The sequence below is a fragment of the Lipophrys pholis genome (genome assembly GCF_963383615.2).
Source record: "Lipophrys pholis genome assembly, chromosome: 6".
NCBI classification, from domain to species: domain Eukaryota; kingdom Metazoa; phylum Chordata; class Actinopteri; order Blenniiformes; family Blenniidae; genus Lipophrys; species Lipophrys pholis.
In genome coordinates, this window is record NC_137629.1 from 21,678,682 (window position 1) to 21,698,189 (window position 19,508).

Genomic DNA, 19,508 nt, shown 5'->3' on the forward strand with positions numbered 1-19,508 from the left:
TCCCCCGGGGCCGGGGGGCCGGGGGAGAGGCTGACAGACGTCCACGGAGAGCCGTCACAGTGTCGGGGAAGGACGGCAGGATGTGGTCGCTCCTCGCGCTGCTGCTGGCTCTGCTGCGTCCCTGCTCCGGATCCGGTTCCGCGCTCTCGCAGGTAGGTTACCTGTTGATCTGCAGCTCCGTTTGCGTCCACATCCAACAGCCTCCTCATCTTTTCTCTCGGCACAGTGAGTCCAGGTACATGTGAGGTTGTGATCTTAAAAACACACGCAGCAGGTACATCCAGGTTAACTGGAGGCAGAAATACTTCAATACAATATATATATATATATATATATATATATATATATATATATATATATATATATATATATATATATATATATATATATATATATATATATATATATATATATATATATATATATATATATATATTACTTCAATACAGTTCAACCAACCTGAATTAAAATAACAAACAAACAGACATGCAGGAGGCAGGAGGCAGGTGTTTCAGTCATTATTTCTGTCAGTCTTGGCCTGATTTCATTTAATCTGCTTGTAGTTTGCTTTGGCATATTGTCAGTATTTTCCGGAACGTTCCTCGTGACAGGTCATATATATGACCTGTCTTTCTCTGTGCTGAATGCCAGATCAATGTTTTTATCCCTGCTCTTTCTTTTGCTATGACACAGTTCACCACACATCTTTTTAATACATCATAAGGTTTGATCATTTTATCTCTGGATTGTACCTACTATAAGACAAAAATAGTAAATATTCCACTTTTAGGGGTTCTTTTACACATCTACAAACCTCTACTCTCAAACGGACACACACACCGTCACCTCTGTTATGCCGTTGTGTACAATATCTATGGTTCTCTCCATCACGACACACACTGAGCATTATTTTCCAGTGGCTACAGTCGTTTGCCATCTCTGGTTCTGTGTTTCATTTCTGCCTCTGAGGGGGCAGACGTCTCCTGTCAACACTGGACTTGTTTGCTCCGGTCCACACAACAACAGAGGCATGTGGAGGCAGCGAGGCGCAGGTATTGCAGCAGCACCCCAGGCTGCTTGTTTGGTTAAAGTTTCAGGAATCGTTGAGTAAACAAGCTCCTGGTATTTGCCTTGGAATTGGGACAAAAACAGTGGAGGTGGCTGAAGACATTGTTTATTTGACATTTCGGGACGGCGTTATCGTGAAACGAAAGCTAAGAGCGCAAAGTGGCTTAGGAGTCAAGACATCTATTTTTCCGAAAAACAAATGATGATGTCGTCCTCCACATGTTTGACCACACGCAATGTAAATAACCAAGCATCTGTGTGAAGTAAGGGAGGTCAGGGTCGACCTTTTGGCTCTGTGTGTGGTGGTATAATTGCATAAATACCTTTTGAAAAAAAACAAATCACACACATAGCTCGCACAATGTGTCTCCGTTCAAATACTTTTGTGAAAACAGGAGTGAATGCACTAAGTGGCTAGATTCGCCTGTCAAAACAAATGTAACCCTCCTTGACCTTTTGTCCACACCCCCAGCAATGTGACTCATCCGCAGACGGCACCATTTACAAATACAAGGCAAAGACTCTGAATGGCAGTCGCACGGTGAACCTCAGCGACTTGGCAGGAAAGAGCGTCCTGTTTGTGAACGTGGCGACATACTGAGGGTACACCTTCCAGTATGTGGGTGAGAGACACTAACCTCGTCTGCAATCCTTTTATTTTTATGGTCGAGAGAAAATCGAGGTTCCCGCTCGTTAACGTTTTCTTCTTTTCCCAACAAATTAGAACTGAATGCACTACACGAGGAGATGAAACCCCTGGGCCTCACGGTTCTCGGCTTCCCCTGCAACCAGTTCGGGAAACAGGAACCGGGAGAAGACCAGGAGATCCTGCTGGGTTTGAAGTGAGGAAACGTTCCCAGTGCAAATCAAAGCTCCATATACCTCCCATAAAGTGAGAGTCGTGTTTCTTCCCAAAGCTTTGAGGAATTTGTCTTGGGAGCATATAGCCTCACGTAACGTAAGACCCCGAGGCTGGATGCAGAGAGGAATTTGCAATGTTGGTAAATCCCCTATCTATCAACAAAGCTTCATTTAGTCAGGGAAACATTCTTCAGTGAAAAGATTGGCTTTTACACAAAAAAAAAAACCACATATGTTTCTGATCCGGTCACTCGTCGTACATCCTCAGTATAAGCTGGTTCTGCTGTTTGTCGTGAAGCCGGTGCAGCTGCCAGGTCGCTAAGTGCTCACAGCCACGTCCACTGATAAGCCGCCCTCTCTCTGGATTCCAGACACGTCAGACCCGGCAATGGATTCGTTCCAAACTTCCTGCTGTTTGAGAAAGGTGACGTGAACGGACAAGACGAGCAGGAGGTGTTCACTTTCCTGAAGGTACTTGGCGGCGTCCTTCTCTCGATTGCAGCTTAGATTTGTGTGTTTTGAATACGTTTTGTTTTTTTCCTCAGCTGCACATATAACATTTCCTTACATTAAATTGACACTGGTGAAATACAGTGAAAGAACACCTCCCGATTTCTATTCAGTCACTCCCTGAAGTACTATGTCTTATAAGCAAAGGTCTTTTTATTGATAGATTTTATGGCTTTCCCAACATGTCTCTCCAAATGTTTATGATCATAGTGTTTAGTGTTGCTTGTTAATATTGGCCAACTGGTTATATATTCATGTTGACCACTTCTTTAAGAAATTGTTTTAAAAAGAGACTTTTTTTTTTTTTTTTTTTAAATAAAAGTAAGTAATGAAAACCATATTCAGCGGATGTTCAGAATTAAATAAGCTTGTACATTTCTAAGGTTTTCAAAATGTGTGCTTGTTGCACTGGATGTAAGGGGTGAACCCCGTCCAGCCCGGCTCCACTGACCTGTGCTCTCCGTCACACAGAGCTCCTGCCCCCCAGCCGGGAGCGACTTTGGCACCGCCGCCGGCAGATTGTTCTGGGAGCCTCTGAAGACCGGCGACATCAAGTGGAACTTTGAGAAGTTTCTGGTGGGACCGGACGGGAAGCCAGTGAGACGGTGGCACGCCAGCGTCAACGTCTCCGAGGTCCGAGCCGACATCCGCAAATACCTGCTCCGGCTCTACGCGCAGGATGTTTTTAATTAGGGCGCCGCGCCGCATCGTCCATCCAGCTTAAGTAATACGCTGTAGTGGAGACGGCTGAGTGTTGACGCGACAGCTCCTGACACCCGAGGACGGCATGTTGAATGAAGAGGAGGCTTGAAAACAGAAAGTCTGTGGTGCCTCTTTGGAGCGTGGGCTTCAGGCCGGCCTTTCAGTGCATTCAGGCCGCCCTGCCACCCCACAGCACCATGTCATCCTCCCATCCCAGGAGCTGGTCGCCGTCACAGCTTGGACGTTAATCACTTTCAATAAATCATCGCAAACACAACGTAGATGTGCAGAGATTTTGTTCATCAGTGACCGTGGCTTATACGGTCATGTAAAAGGTTAAAAAAAATTTTTTTTTTAAAAAAGCAAGGTGACATACTAAGACATTTAGAATAGATTTATTAAGCCAGTCAATACAAAAAGTCTCACATGTGCTTTTGCCTACAGCAGCAAAAAAAAAAAAAAAAAAAAAAAAGGCTACAAACCAGGAAAATACAACTGCCAGTAATTACAGCGTACCATTCAAACTGCAATTCTCTTCATGTCCCATTTCCGCTCTCATCCATCAGCCACCTTCTTTCCCCGTTCCTTATAAAAACCGAGCATCTTACCGAAGTCTCCTCCGCACATTTTGAAGCCCTTCATCTGACTACTTGAAATACACTATACTAAGAAAATTTGTAATTGGTTTAATTCAGTTGAAAACCGCTTTTGAGAGAAGTTTGCCCTTCTTTGTCGACAGTACGATACCGAGGCGGGGCTCCCGCCTGTCGCTGGGCTCTCGACTGAGTGTTACAGCAGTTCACAGGTCAGTCGGCATGGCAAGGATTGCTGGTTGTCGATGTGGACGGAGAGCAGAGCCAGACATCCTGGCAGAGGTCTCTAACCTCTGAGGAGCGGCCGTACTGCTGTAACTCGGGGGGCCGAGGGCCGACATATACTGATGAGAATCTTCCTCGCTCTGCGGCTGGAGCGGATTCTTTGCGCGGCAACACTAATTCATGTGATGTTTACGGGTGTCTGAGGATGAGGAGGCGGCCGCCGCCGCTGTGTCGCCTTCTACATGCTGCCTGTCGGGGGCTGGACCGTGGGCCACAGTAAAAAGATGCTGTAAAAATATCGAAATGAGTGGTCAAATCAAGTAGAAGTGTCGTTTAATGAGATTAGGTCCATCATCATGGAGGAAAAAAAACCAAAACAAAACAAAAAGAAAAGGTTGTGTATGTTCTGTGCGTTGTGTCTCGTGTCTGATACAAACATACAATGTCAATAGCTACAATATATTTGGATTACACTAACAACATAGAAAGAACAGCATTACTAAAGACAATGATTTACACTTAGTCAATGCAACTATCAAAACAGCAGGTTATAAATAAATTATCAATAATCACAATCATGTTTTTGGTATGATACCGTCAAAATTCATTTCCCAAAATTTTTGTATGTCAACAACCACCTTTGAACAGTTACACATATGGGACAGTTCTATAACATCGATGGTACTGAAGAAACCCTCATAAATCAATTAACATTCACATTATAAATTCTATGATTCAGTGTACCTATATAATCATTCATTGTTGGAATGAGTATATGTAGTCTTAGTCATATTGGGGAATGGCTTCCTGTAACCCTACAAGTAACAAACTACATGTCAGGTTGTCACATACTTGCAGAGAGACAATTACATAGGTATATTCTCTGGAAATAAAAACAATGTCAATTATTCCAACCTATTTAACAAATGACTTAAGTTTCCCGATAAAAAAAAAAGAAAAAAAAAAAAAGAAATCTAAATAATAATTCATGTATATATTCAGAATAGCGAAGTGTTTCACAAATAGCCTTATAAAACGCAAGTATAAACAACAGTACAATAGGATATCTACAGTTCAGTAGGAAAATTATAGATCAAATCACACCTTGTCAACTCAAACACAAACTGATTTCATGCTACTACCCAGACTCCAGTAGGTGGGTACGGTGATGCTTTAGTGCTTTCCAGGGTCAATGTTCTGTCGCTCCCTTTTACCAAATCCTCCTGTTGCAGCTGCTGCCGCCGCCGCCGCCGCCGCCGATGCTGCGGACTGATCTACACACACAAAACAGGCACAAGACCACTTTAACCCTCAAACTGTGTTGGATAAGGTTTAGTCAAGTTAAAATTCAGCAACCGTCACACTCTTACTAAATATCGTCCTGTCTGTGTCTTTGCTGATCCCATATTTCTAGTTACTTGTCAAATTAATATTATTGAAAACTTCTATGAAAAAATGTGACTCTTAAAAATGGAGGAAACCATTAAAAAGTTAACTATAAATTATGAAGTGTAGTTTTTGATGACAAATACAGAAGCTATTGAAATATGTTGAGATATACTGCATTTGGTTTTTACTACTTATAAGCTAAATTAAAAAGTTGTTAAATATTTAAATTTATATATAACTAAATTATTAGGTTTCCCCATCATATGAATTGTTTTATATGTACCCACACTACTATCAATAATAATAAAAGAACAGTAAACCAATGCTAAACCCAGATGGGACTCAGCAGTCTGTATCTCACCTGCATTTTCTGGCGGTGGTCTGGAACTTTCTCCTACTGCCGCTCTGGTCCCTCTCGGCTGAGGAAATGACATCTGCCAAGGAAAACCCTGATCAAAGAGACAGCACCAACCAAGTTACAATCTTTAAACATCCCCCCCTCATCCCAACCAGCAGCCCTCAAGTGTTTATGGTTTCCTATCGATGGTTGTTTGGGTGTAAGCGTGCTGCTCCCGGAATGTAAAGGGAGTAGAGGTGATGGGGAGGAAAGAAATAATAAGAGCCTCGTTTCCTCAGTGAACCAGAGTCACTCCAGAGACAGAGACAGAGGGGCTTTAGAGCGCCCTTACCGGGGTAACAGGCTGGAAGTCTCGTACAGGGGGCGGTGCTGCGGCGGCTGCGGCTGTGGCGCCTGCTGCATTGGGCATCCGGGGAGGGAAGTGTACGGGCCAACCCTCCAGGCCCTGCGGTCCCACCTGCACAAAGGGACCACAGTAGGGAGGGCTCAGCGGGCCGTTCACCGAGCCTGACCAGGGGTCAGAGGTAAGTCTTTCCTGCTGCTGCCCCTACGAGGGATCACAAGTGCACATGTGATCCCCAATCAGTCAATCACTGCTATTCTGCCAAATGCAGCGGCCCTCCAGTGGTCTGGCCCACTGCTGACCTTTGACCCTGCTGCACTCGCCTTTTGGAGTGCAAATATTCCACCTGCTGATCCCCTTAGCACCGACAAATCAAGCTGGCTGGAGTGAGGCTCGGGTGCTGGATGTGTCCAGCATGAAGTCATTACTTCCAACGTAATCATCCAGTCGTGCAAGACTGCGTTCTGTCACAAGGGGGCGCTGGACTGCAAGGTTTGTCTCCGATTGCCCTATCCTTCATCAAAAGCACTAGAATGCATGGCCCAAACCAAGAGTTTTCACTTATCCAGTCTGGCGGTGTCATTACATTCACCATTTCAGTACATCTGCAGTGGATCAGGCTCAGGCCTGGGCAGCAGCCAGTACCTGTTTGTGATGCTGCATCTGCAGTCTCTCCAGCTTACACCGCTCCGTACGTTCTCGCTGACACTCGTTCTGCGCCTGATGAAGCTGGACCACACGAGAGAGGACAAATAAATCCGAGGTTAGAGCGATTCCACTGCAATGTGTAAAACCGATGGGAGGAAGCACTTCAGCCAAATCATCGACAAAAATGACAAAGTGACTTGGTTAAACTCAAGTTGGAGTTATTTTACTGTAAAAACATTTCAATGATTAATTCATATTCATTGGATATGAAAAATGCTGCTGTTTAACTTATAGAACGAAGGTTTTGAAGTTACACCTCATGCTGACTTGTGCTGATAGCAGTTGGTGATTGGGTGTTTTTAAAGCATCATACCGCTCCAATGTTTACCTTGAACACGTCTTTCAAAAAGAGTCAATGTTTACATTTGTCACTACTTCAGATAGTATTACTTCACTGCACTACTTCAGCATACACAGAGGCAGGCCTGCACAATGTACTGCCAGTGGGTCACACGGAAGCGGTCAGTGAATAACTAACTCCACTGACAATGTGTGTGCATGCAGTTAAGGTGCTTCACTTATTAGAAAAGGATTTGACCTCCCTTTCTTCTCTTTGTTCAAAGATTTCTTGGAAACAACTGTGTGACAGCCATCTTAAAGTCACCTCGGTTCACAAACTGCTTATTTTATATCCCACAAACTGGTGACAGAATAACAAATCACACCAAACAGTAAACGGCTGTTTGTTAGCAGTGCGGCACAGTGGCTTAGTGGTTGGGTCGGTCACTACACAGCATGAAGGACTGGGTTAAATTCCAAGCTGCGGAATTTCTGTTGTGACTTTTCTCTGCTTCTTCTCACAGTTCAAAGGACTTTTGTGATCATAAATTGGCCTTGTGTGACTGCCTGTCTCACTGTTTGCCTCGTGGCAGACTGGCTAAATGCTCACGATGTACCCTCGGGCAGGAGCTGAATGCCGACTGATTCTACTAGTTGTTAACCTAAGTATCAGATTACCATTTATTACCAATGTCTGTTATAAAGTGCTCCCCCTCAAAAGGGAGATAATTTATGTCATATACGTCTCACTCTTACCTGATTGGTCAAATTGGTAATCTGACCCTGGAGTCTCTCAACTTGCCGTCTCAAGTCTTCTTTTTCCTCGTTCATTCGCTCCCTGTCACTTCTTTCTTTCCTGAAGTCTTCCTCAAAGATTTTTACCTGAAGAACAGGACGATCATCAGTCAAGGAAATGTGTGTGTGTGTGTGTGTGTGTGTGTGTGTGTGTGTGTGTGTGTGTGTGACTGCAGTTTGCTTGGTGAGTGTAAAGCTCTTCTTGTGTTTTTCACCTGCTCCTTTAGGACAGCGATTTGAGTGAGAAGTTCCTGTTTCTTCAGGTTATTGGCTGCGTCTGCGAAGTTACCCTGACCAGGAGGTTGTTGCGAGGATGAAGGGGTGTGCAGGTTTAAGGCTTCCTCTAAAGCCTGAGAGGAACACATATCAATCAATGTGACGTGAAACGCCTCAGCACAGTGTTGCTCCGTTTGCGTCTCCGCCACACTCACCCGGTTGAGGCGTTGGATCTCTTTCTCCTGATACTCTCGCTGTTTGCTGAGGGGCAGGAGCTGATCCTGCAGGTAGCGAATCTTCTGCTTCAGCTCTGTGGTTTCAGAGTTTAAACACTCCTTCTCCCCCTGAAACAGTCAAATTATTCTAAATATCTCTCCTTGAGTAACTTGCATCTTTGTTAATGTATTGTTAATGTAATGTGTAATTGTTTAAGTAAGTCGGTCCAGCGGTACTCACCTGTACATTTTCAATCTTGGACTTGGCCAGCAGCAACTTCTTGTCGTAGTCGCGCTGCCTCTGCTCTCGCTCGGCCTCCAGCTCCAGCACAGTTTTCTGGGACTCAGCCAGTCGCTGTCTGAGGTCTGTGATCTGAGAGACAAAAGAAAAGCATTTAGCTGAGGAGAGCATTTTAGAAAAGTTGAACAAAAAAAAACCCACACCAGCAGGTGGATGTGTGTCCTTAGAAATGTGCGTTAAAAAAAAAAATAAAAAAGAAAAGAAAGAACTGTGTGTTATCAAATATAAACAAAGCCACAGCAGCAAAGATGCATTCCTGTTGTCATGTAGAACACAAAACCTAGTGACGCAAATGGATATATCTAGGGTTCTGTGGTTCAAACCCAAGGCTGCATGGTGTCCCCATCTCAACAGTGTGAATATAGGTTTGTGTATAATTGTGGGTGTGCGCAACCATAGGTGTGCGAAAGTGTGCACGTCTGTGTGTCTGTGCTGCCCTCTGACTGCACCATGGCAGGAAGTCAGCGGGTACCGGCGAGGTGAGGGGAATTCTTGCTGAAGTTTGACATGGCCTTGTGGTGAGTATGCGCTCAGAAGACAGCGAGCTCTTGCGAGATTGCGCCTTTTCCCCTGGACAAGCACTCGAAAAAGAAAAACGCAAACGATCCAACAGATGCGCACACACGCATGCACACAACTGCTTTGCTGCCAACTGATGCACAAACTTCCCTCTCATGTGTACAAGAGAGTGAAGTTCACAAGAGTAATTTGAAAAATGTCAAATTCAGCATTTAACAAGATAAAAAAGCTCTCTTGGTATATTTGCACATATGTGGCTGCAGGTGTCACGATATGTGCGTGCATGCATGTGCGTGTGTGTGTGTGTAGTTAGTCATAGTTTGTGAAGGAATATCCTAACACCACTAATAAAGATATCAGTGTTTATCTGGCTGCTTGTTTTCACAGGGGTCGTCATAGTAACCCATTGTGTGACGTGCGCTACAGACTTGACTAGTTTTTATGCTGGAGGGCCCTTCTGTCACAGCCGGATTCAAACCCAGGTCCCACACACTCGAGGTCAGGCTTTACCACACCACGGGACGTCCACTTCTACGCATAATGCAGCCACTAAATGGACGTCTGTTCCTATTGTGTTGTTGTAATAATTCAATAGTTAACGTAACACACATTGATTCAAAGGAATAATTCAGGCTTCCATTAAAAACACAAAAAGTTATGAAATGTGAGACATCTCCAGAAGCTGAAATGGTTGTGTAAATTACAAATCTGTGACGACACAACTATATTGTTGATACATGCACATTTGAACAATCAAGAGTTCATGGGTAAGTTCTTGTGTGTGTGTATGCATATGATGTGTGCAGTGGCTTAACCTGAATGTATCACACCATGTGCATGTTTGCTGAATTTACAACATGTAATATATGACTGATAACGACTTGTTGGATTGAACTAAACACCCCCAACTCCACAAACTGCAAATGTGTGCAATATTTGTAATTTCAGTAGTGAAGAAGCCTTTAAAAATGACTATAGCAGATTTATAATCAGTCAGTGACATCCGTCATGTCTTCCCACTCCATTTGGAAACAGCTGCAAAGTCATCACTGTACCTTCTGCTCGAACTGTGACTTCATGGAGTTCCACTGAATGTCCCACTGCTTGTTCACCTCCAGCACCTTTAAAGCAGAGCCAGTAAGTGATGAAAACAAACAAACACACTGGAAACAAAATGCACAGAGACTTTCCTCTATGCCAAAAAAAGGATGAGCACCAAGTTAAAAAAAAAAAAAAAACACCAAGAGACTCACATCCTTTCTCTGCTTCTCTAAAAGCTTGATCTTTTTTTCATACACCTCAACATCACATGGTTTGGTTGGGGTTTTCTCTGCAGCTTTTCCACTCTGTGGAGACATAAAACATTCCTAAATCCACAAACTTCATCACATGAGAAACAAACAAGGAAGTTTTAGGTCAAATATCCACTAAACAAACATTCAATAAATGCGTCTCTAAAAAAGTAAAGCTTTAGATACAGTTGATAGCGCATTATATTTTCTATTGATATAATTCAAGCTACCTTCTGGGGTGTGGTGGCCTCCATTTTTGGTCGCACAGCAGCGGATTCTTCTTTAGCGAGCTCCTCTTTGACCGCGGGGGTCTCGCCTTCGGATGGCGGCGTGGTGGATGTGGATGGTGCCGCTGCTGCCCCTCCTGTGACGAGCTCCTTGAGTTTCTGATTCTCCTGTCTGAATCCACAAGAAAATGAAAATGATAGCGCGTGTGCGTGAGAGCGAACACCCTTTCCCACAGCTTCTTGAACTTTTGATTTGGGTTCAGGATGCCTTGGGAAGAACCTGCAAAGCCCACTCTGGCTGAACATTGAGTGCTGGAATAATCCCCTGACGCAAGTGAAAGCACGGGCAGTGACAAAGTAAACAATACGAACGGTTTCATTTAAACTATCCTGCTCGTAAAAACAAAGATATCAGTGGTGGTATTGTTTAATTATTTGTAGAGAAGTGACACGGTTCAGATCTCACTTTGTTCTTCTTGACCTTACTAACAATGAAAGTTTCTGCTTTTTGACAGAAGCAAGACAGCTCAGCCAAATTAGTAAACAACAGAGTGAAAAAAACAAACCAACAAACACCACTTTACCTGAGCTGTTCCAAATCTCGATTTCTGATATGATGATCCTCTTCCATTTTCTTTCGAAGCTCATTGTTCTCCTGCCTGAGCTGCTCACAGAGAGTCTAAAATACACAGAACATTACCTTTTCAGACTTTTTTCCCCCTAAATCTGCATATCGACACAAGCCAGGATTAATCGTATTAAAAACAATAAAAAGTGCAAATCATGTGCTTAAAGAGAATTTATCAGAAAATGTAATCTTTTTTTTCTAACACACCACGAAAACTAATAATCACTTCTTCTCCCAAGCTGTTCAGTATGCATCGGAAGCTGTACGTTAGTCATTTTGAAAAGAAAAAAGAAAATAGTTCCAAGTGGGACGTGCTTTTTATGCTGAGAGCTACAAATTTATGTGCTGTTTTCGTGGGCCTTGAAACTAACACATTTTTCTTTTTACGGTGATCACAATTGATCACTATTTTTAAAATGTCAAATCCATCTGAAAAAGTTTGAATCACAATGTTGGTGAAATGACCTCAAGTGCCATCTTTGCGGATGACTCACTACTCATCAAGTACCAGCGTTCTGTACATGTGGATGTTTTTTTGTGCATCATTAACTTCCACCACACACACACACAAATGACTGTCACTGTGACGAAACAGCGCATTACATCTGTGTCCGTAAAAGCTTCTGTCTCTACACCCACAACTCAGAAAACCTGACACAACACCGCTTTTTACAAGTCAGCATGCCAGCTGCTAAACTATCAGTCATGTACACAAGGCCATTCAATCTTTAGAAGGCAATCAGAAAAATAAACAGCATCCGAGTTATAATACTGGGGGGGGGGGGGGAATAAATCAAATAAGATAAACAAAATATATTAAAGTTAAAAAAAATAAAATAAAAATTCTGCCTTTTCTTAACTCCTCTGATCCTGTGATGTGTTTCATACCTGTAGGAGGGAGGTCCGCTGTTCATTCTTCTGGACCTTTGAGGAAAGATGGTGGAACTCCACAGCCATGCGACCGAGGTGAGCGAGCAGCTGGTTCGGGTTGGACTCCTCCGCGAATATGCTGAACGAGCTCTCCAGTCTCTTCAGCTGGCTCGCCAGCTCGATGTTCTCCTGAGGAAGGAGGGGAATGACTCCTGCCGCTGACCCGGCCTGGAGAATTCCATACAGGTGAACAGTCAGTCACAGTGACTCAACAATAGACGAGCAGCACGTGACGGTTCACATCAGCACATAATACACTGCCAGAGTCATTGTGTTATTAAAAGGAGGTGGATCATCTAAAAAGAAAAACAAAAGCGCTTAACCAGTTTGTCCAGTTTATTATTAATTTAGTCTTTGTAGTGAGTTATGTCGGTTCTTTTTTCTTTTCTTTTTTTTATGTATACCATCGAAGTCAAAGTGTTTAATCATAAGTGGGCCAATCAGAGCTTGACGTCATGTAAATGAAATATTACGGGATGCCTTAATGCCCCATGAACATCCACACACTACATCCAAGGATGTAGTGTGTGGATGAATCAGCGGTGTAAATGTAGTCCGTAAAAATCCTGGACTTTCCCCCGGCTGACTCAGGCTGGAGCTGCCGGTGTTGAGTTTGTTGGTGAGTCAACGGACAAAAGCTAAATTCCTCATATGGAGGAAACGGACATGCAGGCAGAAATATTGAAATTAACTAGAGTACAACAAACAGAATATTAATAAATAATCACGTCTGCCATGTTAACATGCACATATTGAGGGTTTTGTAATGATCAATGGTTGTCAAAGTATTTCTTCAGTACGTACTGTCAAGGCATCTGGAGTCTTTCCCTCCATATTCACCACCTCAAACTCTGATAAGGCCTCCTGTAACAAACCCGCCAAGTTAGGGAATACTGTAGTAGCCCAGATACCAGGACTGCGTCACAAACCTGTTATGTTTGTAACAGTTAATTGACTTACATTGGGCTTGTCAGGCTGAAGGGTTTTCCCTAAACAGCTTGTTTGCTCCTCCTTCTGCTCCGCAGGAGGGTGTACACAAGGTTTACCTGTCACAGGCCATACCAAAACCAAGGTTAACGTGTTATAGCCGCAGAAAACACATTGCAAAAGGGTTATAACCTGCACAATAACTCACAAACATAAATATGCTGAAAAAATTCCTCGTAAGTGTCACGTCAGTGGGACCTACTTTGTGTGTCAGTCTGATTGGGTCCTCCCATACACAGACTGGCTGCAAAGCTGGAGGACTTGAGGGCTTCGTTGTCCCTGACGAGCTCTTCCACTCGCTGCCGAAGTCTGGACGCCTCTGACTGAGACTCTTCCAGCAAATCACCTGCAAGTTTTAGCAAAGGATTAAGTTTCTGCCCTGCAGCACCTCAGATGAGTTTCTCTTCACTTTGCCGCAGAATCTGAAGACCTCAGCATGAGCAGCCATCAAATAGGATGTGACGAAAGTTCTGTGAAAATTTACGTGGAACCAGCACTCCTTTGGTGAGTCACAAAAGGCGCAATCAGGCCATTCACATCAGAAATGTGAGGGTTTTATCGCACAACCAGTGTTGATTTTCAGGTTTTTCTACATTCCAGCTTAGCCAACGTGTTTGCATGTTTTTTTTCATGAGAAAATCAAGTTACATCAATTCTTATGAAAAGACATTGTATCATGTCTTTGTGACTCCAATAAAAAGGTGTTGATTTATAATTTTTTGTTGTTCACTTTTATAAAGTGATCAGAAATGATCAGGGCATGTCTACGTAGTTATCTGAATACCAAAATCTTGAGTTATCAAAAAACACAGCTGGTGTGTAATTTCAGAAGCATTACTCCAACAGTCCATTCCTCAGATACCTATGGTCTTTTTTTTGTTGTAGGAACATACCTAAGCTCTTAAGTCCCTTCATTCGCTCTCTCAGCATGCTGTTCTCCTCCATGAGTTGTCGATAGCTGCTTCCCCCCATGGCCTCCTCTCTGGCCTTGAACTCGCTCCCACCTGGATCATAGATGCGGTATGGACCCTTCCCTTCCATTGCCGTGGCTCACTTCCTATACATGGTCCCTTAAACTGTGGGGGAAAAAGAGGGTCGCTTTCAATTTAGGTCTCTGGGAGGAAAGAAAGAATTTAAATTCAACGGAAAAGAATTAAAAAAAAAAGACACAAAGAAGAACCGGACCTTTAAATCAACCCACGAGAATCACAAAAGCAGTAACCTAAGACATGCATGGTTATGAAAAATAAAAATAAAAATTGTTAATCCAATAATAATCAGGTGCTTCACATGGACTGTATCGGATACAAAGGAGAAATAAAATACTGTTTAGTAAACTTAGCTGCTGCATGTAGTCTTTTTAGCAGATTTAGCTCTAAATATTACCATGGTTGTAAAAGTTAAAATCTCCATCATTGATGTTGTATACCACAATTTTTTTTTTTTTTTAAACTACATTTAGAGCTTTGATGGGTTAGATCAACTTTATTTTTAAAGGCCTGTTTTAAAGTGGCAACAACATGAAATGTATTCTGTCTTTACTCCAGAGCATTGTAGCTCCCCCAGAACAACAGAAATAACCTCCACAGCAGACAAATCCCATTTCTCCCACTACAGTAAGCCTGTCCACCTCCTTCTCGGCTGCAATTACCACCGTTTAAACAATCGAGGAGGAAGGAGTGAGGAAGAGAAAACCAGATATAGCTCCATGATGCTCCCCTGCCAGGATGAGCCATATGGCAAAAATGTGCTAGCGTTTCCCATGGCTAAATATGACAACTACAGCGTTCACATCCGAAGGAAGAAAGAGACAAAAGCAGGACAAAAAGATAGCAAAACCTTACGCGAATCCTCCGGACAAATATATATCCGGCGGACGGGGATCACATTTAGCCCCGTGGAGCTAATGATAGCCACCTTGATTGGCTGAAGAAGGCTAATATTAGTTTTCGCTGTTGTCATGCAAATTGCTAGCAACATCTTCGTTAGCTGTCGGCTATAGCTAACAGTAAATGACAGAGCGGGACAGGCGGCCGCCAGCTCCTCTAAATTCTCCCGCCGCGCACACTTTACTCGGAGCGGAGAGTGAGCGGGGGGAGCGGGAGGTGAACGGCGAAGCGGCAGACAAAGAGCTGTGTTTCAGGCTGAGTACCTTTCTGCTCGCAGTGGCCTCTCGTCTCTCTGCCCAGACATCTATTGCGGAAGTGGTCTGCCGAGTCTCTGCTGTAACCTGGGAAATTCCACCTCGCGACGTTTGATGGTAAACAGCGGTGATTGACAGCGCGGCGGACCAATCAGAGCGCGGCGCGCTGACAGCACGGGAGGGGGAGGGGCCAACGGGAGCCGCTGATCTCAATGTAAACATAGGAGCTGTGTGCTCCACCTATCCAAAACTACACCTGTTCTGATCGTGCTGTCCGCACAGGGGACTTCTAAATATCCACAAAGAGATGGAGAATTTCAACAGTCCTGACTGGAATCTTGGGTCTTAATGACTCAAATGTAACCTTTTCTTTTAAACTGTTAAAACTCCCTATAATACACATACAAATCCATCCTTTTTTTTTTGTTTGTTACTGAATGACTTCTTTCTTCATTGATAAATTCAAAGACGGGGCTGATGGGGATTTCTGTGATTGCATCACCCAGTATGTTTCCTCTGAACTCAGAACGAAAAAGGCCCTCAAGTCCATAAGACAGATAAAGGGGAAATGTTTGGCAAGAACATTAAGTAACATTTCACAGTTTCATTGGAGTTGTTGGATGACCAGCATTTCGGTTTCAAAGAATATAGCATCCATTTTACAAATCTCCGACAAAATGTCCAAACAAAATTTTTGTTTTATTGATTTATTTATTTCACGTCAAAAAGTCTCTAAAAATGAAAACCTCAAACACATTCTTATAGTAGTTTAATCCAGAAAGGTCTATTTTCAATAAATTAAAGCAGCTTGGTTCAAAATGCCTTTGAATAAAGCTTGTCGTATATCTCTGAATGATTTCTCTTCCTCATCGGATTGTGAATAAGTGCCACATTAAGTAAGAAAAAAATGTCATATTGGGTAATTAAAAGAAAAATTTTAACTTTTCCAAATATGTATTTATTTGAAGACATTATAAGACATTGTTAAAAAAAAAAAAAAAAAAAAGCTTTAAACCTGGGCTTTGATTAAAAATGTGTATTGATTCTTTGACTGGTATATTTTCCCTCTCATGTATTTAAAAAGAAATTAATAGCTTTCATTTCTCTTATCAGCTAAAACATTTTTTGTGTTTCATCTTTTGAACGTGTGTTATCAGTTTTTCCTGGCTTGTTCCGGTTTATCTTTACATTTTCTTTTCTGTATTGTATTTTGCGTCATTAATTTTACTTCTCACTTGTCATGTTGAAGCAGCTTTAAAAAAAAATCAATTTCATTCAATATTATCAAACAGCATATTGTAAATGACACATCTCTTGTCATTAGCACTTTACTGCACTATATGAAGGATGCAGTCCAAGTTTACTGACTGCTGGATTTGTTCTCTTTTCGATATGTAAAAAGATCATATGGGGACCAAATGGACAATTCTTAAAGTTAGCAATTTAAGATGCCCAAGGGTCAAACAGACATACAAACTGTTTGCTGTGTCCTCTCTCTAAATTGTTCAGTTCACAACAGCATTAATCACCTATTTTCTGAAGCACATTTGTTCAAATTTGAACTTGAAGTGTCTGAAAACAAGTTAAACATTTCAATCTGCTGCCGCTCATTCGTTCACGTTCACAAAAAAAAACTGCATTTCCTTACATTCTAATCAGCCGTTTACCGTCTGCACAGTTATTCAATAAAAAAAACTTTTGGAACTTTTTTGTTTGTTTGTTTTAAACAATGTTGAAAAATAAATTAAGAATTATACTAATTAAATGGGCACAATTTGTTGGAAATAATCAAGTTGGAAAGATCATTTGTTACTCCTAAAAATCCAATATTTTCAACTGAACACCTGAGCAGGATAGTATTCAGCAAAATATTCTGAAACATCTTGATAAAGTTTAATCACATGTCTGCATTACTTTTTAGTTAGATATTTACAAATAGCCTTTATGTTATTCCCCAAGTCTATTTGGGCGTCAATTGTTTTGCACAATAGTGACATCTTGTGGGAATCAACACTTTTTTCTTCTTCTTGTGTTTATATTTGTTCCTCGGGGAGTTGTGAACAATATTCCTCTGTAAACTGGAAACACACTGTGTGATTTGTGTTCCATTGTAAAATACAGTCCCTGCTTGTGACCATGCACATCACAAGGGCAGTGAAAACTGAGCAACTCCTGCGTTTTTCTGCGGCTCCATGATCTCTCACACTGAAGAAGTCTCAAGTGAAGAATCTCATTTCTTCTTAACAAAGAGAACTAAGACTAAAACCGTTTCTCCATACAGTTTCAGAGACGTTGAAGGTCCTACCAGGAAGGATATTGTGTTAGCACAGGAAACCCTGATAGTGAATGAATAATTGTACACAATGATTCACGATTAACTCAAAATAACCAGAACCATACCTTTGCTTTTCTCTTTATGAAGCCAACATTTCTGGTAATGCGGGGAAGCGCGCCGCTGATGATGGATTTGATAAAACTAACGCAAAGGTTTCATGAGAACCCGCTCTTCTCCTTAAATGGTAAATGTGTTAGTCAATGTGAGGATCTCACTATCATCCACATTTGTGCCTTTGACTGGACGTCTCTGAATAAATACTGTAAGGGAAAGAGTGACAGAACGAGAGAGAGTGAGTAATGTGTAGACTCTTTATGGGGGAAATCTTTCTAAAACATGTCAATCTTGCTTTTTAGAGCCAGATGAAGAGTCACACGCTGTACAAGAACCCAACAACGGGGCTAGAAAAACAGACAATTACAACTATCTGTATGTGTCCCATCAACCAGGCAGTGCTGGCAATACGTGTGACTTTGTCCTCTTCAGAGAGACATTTGGAGAGCGAACACACATCTCTTGAAGCTAACACACACTTGTACACACAAAGTAGTTGTTTTTTTTTCCCCCTCAAGTCCTTCTTCTGCCATCAGCCACCTTGTTGGCTGCAGTGTTTCTATCCCAGACTGTGACGTGTTAAAATAATAAGCAGGGACGTGACGTTGGCCCTGCCGGTACAAAAACAACAAAGGCGATCTTAAGGATGCAGGAAATGCCACTCATCATCCACTGCCACAGGGCAACAAATTGTTTTCATTCTTCCACCTTCCTTCCAAACACTTTAAAGCGTGTTCCTCATTGCGCCATGACAGGAGAGGCAAGCAGATGACTCGAGAGAAAGAGTAACCCTCACTGTGTCACAAGTACAAGAGTACGCCGCTTATCCCGCTGACAAACAGGAACGGTTCAGTTTTCCATGTCCCAGCAGCAGAAATTTGCAGCTGATATTCATTAGCTCTGTGCTGGGAAACATAAAATGCGCCTTTGTTTGCAGGCTGTTGCTGTCTTCCCAAGACTTTTAATCGGCGACATTACAGCTCTATCACCATGCAGAAAAACAACCAGCTACAGATGCACTATCACCAGATATCCTTCGATTTCATGTTTGGAACCGTTTAGTTTGATATTTTTGGATAAGAAATCATTAAAAAAAAGTGAAAGAAACTTTATGTACTCAAGAAAAAGTCATTTTTCTCAGGCTTATGAGTATTCTACATCACCATCCATATATAAACTAATCAAGATTTAAAAAAAAAAAGAAGTTAATCTATTCTCTATTTTTAAAAAAAAATGTTTTTTCTATATTTATCATCATTTAAATCAGCAAAATAAAACAAAAGTTATGACACAATAACGAAAATGTTTGCTAGAATATAGGATAGAAGTTATCTTACGATGGCAGTTTAGTATCTTTTTTCTTTCGGCACTATACATTCCACATTTGTGTGCGAGGAAACAAAGGGCTTCCATTCTATTTCAGAAACAACACTATATATTGAAACCCATGCTAAGTTAGAAAACCCCCCCAAAAAAACGATACACAGAGAGAAAACGTACCACAGATTTTAACGAATCTATCTGTTCCTATGCATCTAACATTAAAACAAATAAACAAAAACTCACCCACACATTCAGCTTGTTTGTCAGAGAGGCACTTTTTAAGGAAACTGGTGAATGGGGGGGAAGCAATTTCACTGTGAGACTTGGGGAATTCCCATAACCCAGTGAAATGGCCTGATACTGTGAAGCTCAGCCTGAACAGAACCTGGTGTGTATGGCCTGCCTCCACCGAGTGACACATGAACACACAGTACACATTTGAATACATCTTGCTCTGTGGCTTGCAGCATTAACAGCAGCGCTTCACACATGGATGCATGTCAAGAG

The 19,508-nt window shown here is 42.2% G+C and overlaps 2 protein-coding genes across 24 annotated transcripts; one reads left to right on the forward strand and one right to left on the reverse strand.

Annotated features, from left to right (window-relative positions):
* The first annotated feature begins 30 nt into the window (after nucleotides 1-30).
* gpx3 (glutathione peroxidase 3) lies at nucleotides 31-3,589 on the forward strand. The gene is made up of 5 exons (XM_080465277.1): nucleotides 31-152; nucleotides 1,541-1,691; nucleotides 1,793-1,910; nucleotides 2,301-2,400; nucleotides 2,911-3,589. Exons 1-5 carry the CDS (start codon nucleotides 81-83, stop codon nucleotides 3,130-3,132), a joined length of 663 nt encoding a protein of 220 aa, XP_080321403.1. The 5' UTR covers nucleotides 31-80; the 3' UTR covers nucleotides 3,133-3,589.
* On the reverse strand, nucleotides 3,521-19,478 carry tnip1 (TNFAIP3 interacting protein 1). Of its 23 annotated transcripts, XR_013935408.1 has the most exons (19): nucleotides 15,299-15,378; nucleotides 14,040-14,222; nucleotides 13,349-13,492; nucleotides 13,120-13,205; nucleotides 12,964-13,023; nucleotides 12,118-12,327; nucleotides 11,186-11,280; nucleotides 10,605-10,773; nucleotides 10,336-10,428; nucleotides 10,138-10,203; nucleotides 8,504-8,635; nucleotides 8,263-8,391; nucleotides 8,047-8,181; nucleotides 7,793-7,918; nucleotides 6,695-6,778; nucleotides 6,038-6,163; nucleotides 5,710-5,797; nucleotides 5,064-5,233; nucleotides 3,521-4,246 (listed from the first exon to the last, which is right to left on the reverse strand). XR_013935408.1 is itself a non-coding variant. In XM_080465273.1 (18 exons), the coding sequence occupies exons 2-18, from the start codon at nucleotides 14,185-14,187 to the stop codon at nucleotides 5,133-5,135; spliced, it is 1,977 nt and encodes a 658-aa protein (XP_080321399.1). In that variant the 5' UTR covers nucleotides 14,188-14,222; nucleotides 19,245-19,397; the 3' UTR covers nucleotides 4,276-5,132. The 23 variants fall into 23 exon arrangements, 21 of the variants coding, with proteins under 21 accessions (XP_080321399.1, XP_080321392.1, XP_080321398.1 ...); XR_013935407.1 differs by lacking the exon at nucleotides 12,964-13,023; XM_080465273.1 differs by lacking the exons at nucleotides 3,521-4,246; nucleotides 15,299-15,378 and adding an exon at nucleotides 19,245-19,397 and having other exon boundaries at nucleotides 4,276-5,233; nucleotides 5,710-5,782.
* Between the last annotated feature and the right edge of the window lie 30 nt (nucleotides 19,479-19,508).

Excerpts from the sequence above, each read along its gene's own strand:
- tnip1 (XM_080465266.1), bottom strand. The coding sequence starts at position 14,187 with ATGGAAGGGAAGGGTCCATACCGCATCTATGATCCAGGTGGGAGCGAG. Across the intron at positions 13,493-14,039 it reads GAAGGGACTTAAGAGCTTAG|GTGATTTGCTGGAAGAGTCT; the intron begins GTATGTTCCTAC and ends TAAAACTTGCAG. Across the intron at positions 10,204-10,335 it reads TAGAGAAGCAGAGAAAGGAT|GTGCTGGAGGTGAACAAGCA; the intron begins GTGAGTCTCTTG and ends TCTGCTTTAAAG.